The sequence below is a fragment of the Etheostoma spectabile genome, chromosome 12 (genome assembly GCF_008692095.1).
Source record: "Etheostoma spectabile isolate EspeVRDwgs_2016 chromosome 12, UIUC_Espe_1.0, whole genome shotgun sequence".
In the NCBI taxonomy this organism is placed as follows: Eukaryota; Metazoa; Chordata; class Actinopteri; order Perciformes; family Percidae; genus Etheostoma; species Etheostoma spectabile.
The window spans coordinates 15,776,108-15,787,965 of record NC_045744.1 but is presented as its reverse complement, the minus strand read 5'-3'; the positions used below and the strand labels follow the sequence as shown (position 1 = coordinate 15,787,965).

The window sequence follows — 11,858 nt, the reverse complement described above, 5'->3', positions numbered from 1 at the left end:
AAAGTGCTCATCAAGTATCACACTCAATTGTTATCACTGAGATTCTATAAAGAGAAACATGCACTCAAATACAGATGAGGCGTGGTTTAGAATGAGCCCTGAAGTCACATTTTGTAGCTAGAACGCCCGATTTTATTTACACCCATTTATAGACACCCATTTGATCTGATCTCTGATGATGATGTTAATATTTCATATGTTTGCTTGTTGGCAGCGAGTGTCAGTGTAGTACAAGGCGAGGCCTCCCTTTCATGACCCGCTCTCACAAAGTGAATAAAACATTAGCATGTGCGAGCTCCCAAAGCGCACTGGGAATGCAAAGTTGTGTGGCATTTTGGCTCCGGCGGGTGATAAAAAAAAACAAAAAAAAGCAGTAAATGCCACGGGTGGTGATGCTCTAAACTTCCCACTGCAGCATTGTTTTCTTACCCCAGAGGCAGAATGACTCCACTGCTGCTGTAGTTTTATGGGAGATGGGGGAGATTTCTGGATTTGAGTTATAGCAGCGTGGCGATCTCAAAGGTACTGTAAATTGAACAGGGAGGGGGAGAACTGTGGAACAAATGGGATCTTTTTCTTCTTAACCGGTTTTTAGGATTTAGTGAGCTGACGATATCACACTTTGGTGAATGGAGTTGTTTGGGAACAATAACGTTATTCACACTGAAACTTGAGTGTTAGAGCAACACATGAGCCTTGACTTAGATGTAAAGCTTGAGGATATACATTGGCATGTGCTTCAGCTGGTTAATAACAATTTTTGTAAAAGTGCAGTTATTCTTTGTCGAGAAATTGTGTCTTCTCTTGCTCCACGGTGAGGTCAAAGGTCATGTTCGGAGAAAAGAGCACCTTTCATGCTGCCAGGAATTTAGTATCTTGCTTAAGAATGCTTCAGCAGAGTGAAATCACAGGGGCTTGAATTTGGTTTTTTTTACAGATGTAGGATGGTCATCCTGCTGCCCCTGCATAGTGTGAGGTGAAGCCTGTTGAAAGGAGCATCAGCTCGGGCCTGTGGTTAGTTGAGGCTGAGTGAACCTGTCTCTGTTGCCTCTGGGCATCAGGGAGAGAAGAGGGAAAAGGCGAAGCACCGGATCAGACACCCAAGGGACAGGCAGAATCAGCAGCCTGTAGTCCGGGTGCATTCACTCAGCTGTGAGTCACAGAGGGCCGAGTGTAGCCAAGCAGACAACTGCCGCTGATTAGTTCCTCCTCTCTGGCTCAAATCGTGCTAATCAGTAAAACAACCTTGTTCACAATTGTGTATTTGGGCTCGACAAACAAAGTTGTTAACTGCTGTCGCTCATGTCCTCACACACACAGGTACAGAAGACCCAAAGTTGCTTTGGTATTTAAAGCTTTATCAGTAAATATACATTTTCTTTGTGGGAAAATATTTCTGTTATATGCACAGATAAACGTGCTCTCCATTGTCAAGGCAGACACTTATTCCTCTCTGAATGTAATTATTTTTACATTATGAATCACTGCTCATGTTTATTTATATACTTTTCATTTCTTCTGCACATAAAAGTGTTCTGGTTACAAATCACATGCTTAACTAATGCTCACCATTAAGAAATTATCAAGTGACTATGAATTTGGTGTGATTAGTTCATTCCTAATGGATCTTCACTTAATGATCGTTAATTCAAATGTAATTCATTCTCTAATTTATGTGCCACCAAATTAGCTGGAATCCAGTTACATAGGAAGGCACTTTTTAGAGCCACACATTTAAGCAGCTTGACAACAGAACTGTGCTTGTTCTCATTTAAATTTTAAGATTTTTCTATGAAACTGTAAGTCATCCACATGTTGCTGCATGTTGGTAATAGACAATCCATTCATAATTAACTAATAATAACATAAACATAATTTCTTAACCGGTTTTCATAGTGCAACCTCTAGCTCACCCAATAGGGCGAGCGCCCCATGTCGGCTGAGTCGTTGCCAGTGGTCCAGGTTTGCAAATTTGCAATTCCTAGGATGGTGAATGAATGCGCTGCATGCTCTGCCTCTGAGTAGCTAGTACTCTACTCGTTTCCATTGTTGGTTGGATTGGGTAGGTATAGGCATGAGGAGTGAGATTGGTTAGGTTAAGGGTAAGAATACCAGGGTAAGCTAATAAGAGGTAGAGTAGGGCAGGGCATTCCTTCGCCATCCTAGGAAAGGCAAATTTGAGCCTGGATTTGCATCCTGCTAGTCTGGATTAACGACAGTATGTCCAGGATAATTGACTCATCATATCCGTTCTGCCAGATGTCCCTTGCCTTCCGCTCTCTGTGTGTTGCTGTTCTCAGGCTACATTTACATTGCTACGATTTGTTTTTTTAAGTGTAGTTTTGAGCCCAAAGTGTACGTATTGTATACTCTGCCTGTTGCCATGGTAACGTTAGTATCTTAGTGCAAAGATCAGAGTAAGAGAACGAGATTTCATGACCGATAAGACCCAATCAGGAGGCGAAACGTTTGCGTACTATCTAACTGGGACGTTAGAATGTTACATGGGACCGATTGAAATACACGCGGCAATTATGGTAAGAATGTTTAACCATACATCCAGCTAAATTAAATTCACATCTAAACAACAATAATGTATTGTGTCAACAGTTTGCGGAGGCCAAATGTTCTACCAAAACAGGCTCCTTCTCAAGACCATTTTCCCGGGGCAATGTCACTGCGCCCGGAGCTTAGCGCTGCCCAAGACTATTAAGACATGCAGACAACACAGAGCGGTTTTTTTTCTCCTACCCTGGAATGTATGTGTGGTCGAGCCAGACCTTACTCTGCAGCACTGTGCTGATAGGTCTTGCAATGCGAGACAAGTTGTAAACCTGTGGCCCTTTGCTGTGTGTCATCCCCCCTCTCCATCACCCCCATTTTCTGTATAAAAAAGCCCCAAAAACAGAAAAAACAGAAATGTATAGAAACACATTTGGCAGTAAAGGTGCTGTAGATAGGATTGTGACGATCCAGGACTTAGCCAAAGAATTTGTACATCGACAACTTCTTAGTGCCGCTCCCCCCCCCCTCCCTTTCTGCTAAAGCCCAAATGGTCTCCTAAGCCCCTCCCCCCACAAGGGAGAATGAATGCTTGTGCATGAACAGTGATTGACACGCAGTTAGACACCCCCCATGGCCTTGATTAGAGCATCTGAACAGGAAGCGGTGGAATTTTGCAAACTCCACTACAGGCTGTAGGTGTTGCCAGAGGAGCGAGATTTTACCTGCTTCATGTAGTTCTGCTGGAACATAGGGACAGTTTCAGAAAATATGGCAGTAAGTTAGTTTTATAATTATTTATCTTACCTAATGCACCTTTAATTAATGCTTTATATCCTAATGAATCATGCTTAAGGAAAAGTTTTGGGAAATATGAATATTTGCTTTCTTGTCGAGGGTTTGATGTCTGTCTAATGTCTGTCAGCTAAATGTGAAGCTTGAGCCAGCAACTGGTTAACTTAGCTTAGCACAAAGACTGGAAACATGGGGGAAAAGCTAGCCTAGCTCGCTCCAAAGGGAACAAAATCTGCCTGCAGTTGGTCATAAACCCCCATAAAACGGTGATTTGTTGTTTTTACACTTGGTTTTTGTTTTGTGTCAGCTAGCTGACCAGGCTAGTTATTACTCCCTGTTTCCAGTTGTTACCCTGAGATAAGTCTTCTCCCAGCATTAGCTTTATATTTAGCAGACATGACAGTGGTATTAATAAGAAAACGGTTCCCAAAATTTTAAACTATTCCTTTCAGCATGTGTTTTGTACCCATATTATAACAATTAATGCTTTTTATTCAGCTTCTAGCCAAGGTGGACCTTGACTTGTCAGACTTAACATCATTTTAAAGGGGAACAAAAGGCTCTGAGAACATTCCGTACGTAGTTTGGTACTGCACATTAAATACCAGTCATCATCTCTTGTCAACTTGTTTCCATTAACACACAGCTAAGTTAATTTGCACTAAAACATGGAAATAGGAAGTCTTACTACTTGCTTTTGATCTTGTCTATAACTGCACTGTGAACGTGACCAGCACTATTTGAACACAGATATAATCTATTCTGTTGGATGTACAGATCCCTGTTCTCTGTCCTCTAAAAAGAAGAAAAGCCATTGTGGTTTCTCTAATGAACACACAGCGCAGACTGTAAACATTGCTCTTATCTCCAGCTCAGCAGCTACAAATGGACCAGTGATCTATCCACTTAATCAAACTTCTATTATTGACACACACAAGCCAAGGACAACTCTTTACTTTACTGTATTTAAAGTAGAACCTCTACCAACAGAACAGTGCCATGTCTCTGCTGTTGTTCTACACATGCTATTTGTTTAACCTCTCAAACCCTACTTCAGCACCGCTATCAACGACTTGTGAGCAAATGGCGCACAGCAGGCATCGTGTCATTGAGTCTCCAATAAAGGCAGCGTCATTGTTTCAGTAATTATGGGCTAACAACAACAGAACAATGGGAGTCGCGACCACAGCTGAATTTTTAGAACCCAGAGAGAGGGGTTGAGTCTTCTGAGGTGTAATGAACTCGCTGGACCACCAATCAGGTGACGACTGATTGACAGCCTGACAACAATGCTCATTGATCCTGCTGTTAATTCTCTGAATCTCCTCTGATTGTCCGCAGCTCTCACCTCCTCGCAAAGTTGTAAACAACTAGGTAAAAAAAAATACCTGCTTAGATCAACTGTCTACTTAGATTTGTCAAATCTGAGTCAAGAGGCGTCACATTTATGGTGTTTCTGGTAACCCCCCCAAATGTGATCTATTAAATTTCTCTGTGCTTATATGACCTCTCTTAACCAGTGCTGGTTAATGGAATATTTACCTCCCAAGGCATTTTGGAGGATTCTTTGTTCTTAGTTCCACAAATGAATATTGAAGGGAGTGCATTTGCAGATGCCAAACACAGAGAGAGAGAGAGAGAGAGGGACAGAGTGAGAGAGGGACAGAGAGAGAGAGATAAAGAGAGAGATAAAGAGAAATCCTTAATTAGGCGCCCAGATTTGCAATGATTGTCAGTGCTTTCAAAAAGTGAGTGCATGTGAGTGGAGGATATGAAAGAATGGGAGAGGAAGTTTTACCTGGAACCTTTGCAAACAGAGGGAACTTGTGTGTGCTCCTTAATGCTATTTGGTATATAATAATGCAGTATGATGCAAAATTTGTTTTTGCCCCCTCATGCTATTTAATTCCGGTCTGTCAACCTTTCTCTTACTTTTAATTTGCAGAAACCCTTATGGACAGTCGGTGGGCAACCACAGAGCTGGCATGGACCACGTTCCCAGAGAGTGGGGTGAGTTTGTGTGTGAGCATGTTTTGTGTTCCCTTTTTTTCTTTCATTTAACAACATTTGTTCCATTTGCTTGTTAATAGGGCCCAGTCTGCCTTGAACAGCACACCTCCTACTGTTTTATATCTTTGTTTTTGCAGTGTATGTTTGCTTTCCTGGGTACTAAAACGCAAATGAGACACACACTGTGTGACATTGCATGGAAAAATGTCAAAGATTTTCAGTATTTAGAACATGTAAAAAGCTTGACAAAGGAATATCATACTTTAAACAAACAAGTGAGCAGACTATTATTTTATAGAGCAAGTCCCCACCGTGGGCAAGGACTATTAGGTAGGCTCTACCTTGCATGTCTCCCCAGGATAGAGAGCCTAATAATTGAAAGCATGTGTCTGTGTCTTTTATAGTATGGGCCCAGGAGCGCATTACAGGGAGAAATTAAGGTTTTCAGTTGATACCCCCTATAGGAATGGTGAGAAAATAAAACAACATGAATTTGACCCCAGGGCTTACAGCCTGACAGAACTCCCCCACTCCTGGCCAGTGTAATTTGTCTTCGCTACGTGAGCGCAAAGTCAGTCAATGGAAATGGTAGGTTTCCATGGAGACGATCTTCGGCAGCCCTCCTCTCCCTCACCCTACAAGGGCTGGCTCTGAATGTCCTAGCATCCATGAAGTCATATGTCACGACTGGCGAGGCAGCCCCTCTCCTCACGCCTGACAATCCCATACGTTTGGGAGCCGGCAATTATCATATTTGTCAGGTAGTGCATCAACATGTTGCTGGTGATTTACGACATCTAATGCTGACTCTTGGGCTCATCGTTTGGGAATAAATTGCACAGGAGCTCAGAGACGTGAGATGAGTTATGCATTATTTTCTTCCAGTTGAAATAATCAATTTCTGGGAAGCTCATTTGTTATGGAAACGAAGCATTCTGTCCAAGAGGGAATTAGGAAAAAAAATCTAAAAAGATTGACTTCTCACAAGGTTATTTCCTAATGGACTAAATTTATTGACCATTGAAGCCATTTATCATAGCCTATAATGTTAGTTACCCTATATAAAGACCAGTTCCATTAACATATAAAGCTATACATTGACATGGTTCAGATGCTATATTACACACACGACAGAAGTCATGTCCATGTCACGTTAGTCCTTAAATGATTATTTTTAAAGCTACATTATGCAGACAGTCTACCTGGTTTATTAACCACAACATATGCCAACATCTTCTCTCAGGCTTTATGTGTAGGCATGGGAAAATATATATATACAATATATTGCATAACCTGAAGTGCTCAGGAGTGCTGCCACAGTGCAATCACACTGACAGCATTGCATTTAAATGGCCATTTTAATAAGTAACTCACTGTTTGCATTATAGATGTATGGGGGAAAGTTTCCATTTAAAGTGTGCAGTTGTATGCTCTCATCTCTCTCAGCACACATAACACATTTATATGATATAGAAACCAAATCTCTTGATTGCACTGCAGCAGTATGAGCACTGCCTAGCATAGGTGTGAGCATCTATTGATAAAGGTCTAACCAACACATCTGTGACAATCTTAGCTGCAAAACATCCGTCTTATTCCAAACCTTCAACACGTAATCAGCACCGGGACTGTTAGTCAAACAGGCATAATGCGTGAAATGTATTTTAATAGGAAATGTTTTCTATTAATAGCCTGTAATGATTGGAATTTTCTGAATGATTCATGTAATTAGAAGCATTTTAGCTGCAAATTATTCCTCACAGGCCACATGTACACAACCACGCTGTGGGAATGTGTGTGTGCATGTGTTGCATTTTTATATTCTCTTCATAGCAGACGTCACTTTGCTGCTTCGGATGCCCTCTATGCTTGAATGGTTTGCATTAGGATGCACCGCGTTTAACATTACTCTACTTTAATTAACAACCTATTGGATGAGCGAGATTGTGCTGTAGCTAAGTTGTCTAAATGACAAACAGAACTGTTGTCGTATAAATAAAAGCAATAGATTCTTCTCTGCTTTGTCTTTATCGATTGCCCACAGTGCTTACAGAACATTGTTGGTCCAGTTTCACTGCTGTCATCTCTTCCTTTGTCACAGTGTCTCTCTGTTGTTTCCACAGTGGGAGGAGGTTAGCGGCTACGACGACTCCATGAGCCCAATCAGAACCTACCAGGTGTGTAATGTCCGACAGCCCAACCAGAACAACTGGCTCAGGACGGACTTTATCCCCCGCAAGGGCGTGCTGCGCGTCTACGTGGAGCTGAAATTCTCTGTCCGTGACTGTGCCAGCATTCCCAACATCCCCGGCTCCTGCAAAGAGACCTTTAATCTGTTTTACTACGAGTCAGAGGGGGACACAGCTACAGACGCCAGCCCTCTGTGGAGGGAGAACCCCTATGTGAAGGTGGATACTATTGCCCCAGATGAGAGTTTCTCTCTCCTGGAGGCGGGCAGGATCAACACCAAAGTGCGCAGCTTTGGCCCTCTCTCCAAGGCCGGCTTCTACCTGGCGTTCCAGGATCTGGGCGCCTGCATGTCTCTCATCTCAGTCAGGGTTTTCTTCAAGAAGTGCTCCACCACTATTGCAAATTTTGCTGTCTTCCCTGAGACTGCTACAGGGGCAGAAGCCACTTCCTTAGTAATTGCTCCTGGGGCATGTGTGACCAACGCTATGGAGGTGTCCGTCCCTCTGAAGTTGTACTGCAACGGGGACGGCGAATGGATGGTTCCCGTGGGCTCGTGCACCTGCGTCGCAGGCTTTGAACCTTCTGCTGATGGCACCCAGTGCCAGGGTATGTGTTTTTATCAGACATTTGTACTTTTATTTAAACAAACCTCCTTTATATGCTCAGTGCAAGTCACCTCAGTCTGTGCCCTCTTCTCTGCATTTATTGTGTGGCTCCTGAAAGAGGGTGAAGGAGGGTGGAGGCGAGTATGAATTAATGAGGTGTTGCAGAGAGCAGCAGCATACAAATATTGCGAGAGCAGGACGGGAGAGAAAGATAGCGGGAAGGCACAGAATAGAGAGCCAATAGATTTGTGCAAGGAAAATGCAGATAGTAGAAGGGAATGCTGTCTGGAGTACAGAGAAAAGAGATATTAAAAAATAAAAGAGAGATAGTGTGAGTTAAAAGGTGTGAATTGCCAACGATGGAATGGTAACAGCAGCCAAAAGGAGAAGAAGGGAAAAGGGAGGGGGCTGCAGGAAGTCAAAGACAGATAAGCGAAGCTTCCTCTCACCTGGGCGTGAGACATAGTGTCTAACATGTGTTGGAGAGCTCATTCGTTGCCATTTGGCGGCTCAAGGTTAAAAGCTTGCCGCCAATGCTTGATGAAAAGCTCTCGAGGGCTTCAGCCAGTGGTTGCGATGAGGAAGTGTAATTTCCTCCACAGCCTTCCGTTAGTTAATCTACAGGCGGCAACACTCATTAACACCATTCAGACCAACGTGAGCCAACACTGCCACGCTAACATTAATCACTCAGACATTTCATTTCTTACCTAAGTCTGGCCACACGCTCGCAGCCAAACACTGCAGATAGAGAGAAGGTGGAAAAAAAGAGGATCAAAGAAGAGGAGAGACAATAGATGGGGAGAGAAAAACATTAGTGTATCGAAAACAGGAGAATCATCGTGCCCTCCAAAGAGGTTAATGGATTGAAGCAAGACAGTGGGGTGATTCAGCGCCCTCTCGAAAAGAGGCGAGGAAAACAAACAAATAAAAGAAAATTATGATGCACTGTGTAATAGAAGAAAAATAAATCAGAGAGTGTAGAGCCTAAAGGTCTCTGTGAATTACGAGAGAAAAAAAATACATTTTCATCTTATCGTCTTTGGCTTTTTATTGCACAGTGTTATGGCTACAATGCTGGGCCATTAGTAGTGCTGATTTTCCTAAAAGTGCCATTGTTGGAAATTAGGGTGGAACTTGAGTTCAAACGGGAAGACCACTTATCCTAACTAGTTAATCACACTCTCTGTCTCACTGGCTGGGTTTTATGAGCCCTCACGCTGACGGGACAGATGTTTCCCAGAGACCCCACTTTTATACCACCAGTTAGGAATGTGGCAAACAGTAAAATGTGGGGCTCTGGAGGCTGATATATCCAGACCTTTTGCTGTTAATCCCCTTTATCTGAATCCTTCTTTAGTGTGGGCTTATGCTGGTTTATCCTTAAGACTCAATATCAGCCAACCTTTAGCGTGACACTTTGGAATTCAAATCAATCGCTTGGACACATCGTCTAAGATTACCGCACTTTGTATACTTTTCTGATAACCCTCCTCAGCTAATTTACGTCTGATTTGATGTCCCTTCATTTGAATTGATTTATTGGCTAATAATGAAGTTGTTTTGCATGCATGTGGAGGCCTTGTTTGTATTAACCATGTGGTTTGAAGATCTGAGGATGCAACTGACACTGATTGATGGGTTGAGAGTGTATTCCTTTTCTCAGAAGCATTCTCCATCCTTGTTTGTTTGACAACAGCTATCTCCTGTCAGCAGTCTATCTTCATCCTCCTTTCCCTTCTCTTCAAAATGAAACTTAGCTTTCATCCCAACTCCCTTTTGGGTAGATTAATGTCACCTGCGGAGAGAGTGAAAATGAAAGAGCACATGCAAATATATAGATAAGACCTTATGCTTAATGTTTGACATCTCTCACATACCTATCAACATTTTTAGCATAAATCTTGAGCTTTTGCAGATACTTCAGAGGAACAGTTATTGTTCTGTGACAGATGTGACAGCCTCTTGTCTTTAAGATAAGTGACAAGCGCACACAGTAGTTGTGTTATGTTCTTATTGTCCTTTTTGTTTTCTCTCCCGCCCATCCAGCTTGCATCCCTGGGACCTTTAAATCCAAATTTGGGGAGGGATCCTGTGTTCCCTGCCCAGCCAACAGTCGCACCAGTGCACGAGGAGCCAATATTTGTCTCTGCCAGAATGGTTTCTACCGCGCTGACAGCGACCCTCCTGACACGGCCTGCACCAGTAAGTCATCCTCCACTGCACAGGCTAAAATCCTCAAATGGTATTATGCTGAGAAAAATCGAGGGGAGTAGAAGTAACATTCGGCAAATCATAAGTGCCAGATGGCATTTATCATTGTGTTTAAAGCCCAACTAAAATCTAAATGTATTTTTTTACTAAAAAATCAGCATCCATATCCTCTGTGTTTGTTTGTCAAATGTATCACGTTTATTTGTCACATACACAATCATACACTGTACAATGTGTAGTGAAATTATTTTCTGCTATCTACTAAAAGCATCTAACCAATGATAGAATAGAAAACTGTATTTATTTGGTTGAAATTGTAATTAACAAAAATAATATTATAGTTTTCAATAAAAAAGCTCTAAAAACTTTATACTACCTGCTCAGCACCAAACAGACGACAGACAAAATTAGCAACTAGCTGGTGCACATAGTGGAGTATTTAGTAGCTAAAGAGACAGACATTTCCCTCAGGTGTTAATCCATATTTCAAATGGAAATTGTCCGTTTGGTGTTAACCAGTCTGGTCTGGTGCTGTGTTCTGCATGGACGGGCTTCTGAGAGAAGTTTCCCAGCAGTGGTACTGATGGAGAGCTTTGACCGTGCAAATTCACCCCCCAGGGGACTTTCGCCGTGTTAAATGACACACAGGGCTCGCAACTGTCTTGCCCAGATTCTCGTCACAGGAACACTGTGGACTCTGACATTGACCAGCGCACACAGACAGGCGGGCCGGGACTCAAGCACCACCTCTGACTAAACACGCAAACACACACACACACACACACACAGGCCTGACAGATCTGTCCCCACGGGCTGTCAGAGCTTGTGCCAACCAGCCTGTGCTTTGTGTTGGAAGACAGGCTCAGCCAGTCAATGGCCGGCAGCTTGGACTCTGTGTGTGTTTTAGATGGGTGTCCAATTAGAAGAGCCTCCACTCTGAACTATGTGTGCCTAATTATAAAGGACAGGGCGAGTGAAACATGGCTCAGGGCAAGCCGGCTGAGGAGCTGAATTCAGAGGAGAGGCAGTCTTAGCCGACAAGAGAGCTGATGGCCTGAGAGCCTCCCCTCCTCTTCCACATTTCTCTCGCTGCTATGAGACAGGTTAGATTATCTCTCTCCCGCTGGAAGCTAAGAGGGAGTGCCCCTCTCTTCCTCCACTGTAAAAAGCATGTTCGCTAAACCAATCTTTTTTGCCTCCCTTTGCGGTTATCGTGCTTCATCCAGGTTTCAAACACTTCACTCAAAACGCAGCACTTGTAAATAGTGTTTCTCTGGTTGTCATTTTCCGACGCTAATGCTTTTATTTTGAAAGTTCCGAAAACCGGAAGTAAAATGTACGGCCACAAACGAAAAGGAAAAAAGCGGTCGAACGAAGGCATACATAATATAGTTTAGCACCTGGCTGTTAGAGGCACAAGGTATGTTAGTTTTACACTTCATTTATGTTACAACTTTTGTAGTCTGAGTTACTTGTTGTGTACCGTTTTGTAGTTTTGCAGAGATTAGAGAATAAAATTTTTCCCAATTTAAAGCTAACAGT

General features: G+C 42.8%; 1 protein-coding gene across 1 annotated transcript in view; it reads left to right on the top strand.

The window, feature by feature from the left end:
* ephb3a (eph receptor B3a) overlaps positions 1 to 11,858 on the top strand; it is a 37,721-nt gene that overhangs the window by 2,332 nt on the left and 23,531 nt on the right. Inside the window, exons 2-4 of the mRNA XM_032531672.1 lie at positions 5,243 to 5,307; positions 7,431 to 8,103; positions 10,152 to 10,307. Coding sequence (XP_032387563.1) covers positions 5,243 to 5,307; positions 7,431 to 8,103; positions 10,152 to 10,307 — 894 coding nt within the window. The remainder of the gene's footprint in view (positions 1 to 5,242; positions 5,308 to 7,430; positions 8,104 to 10,151; positions 10,308 to 11,858) is intronic.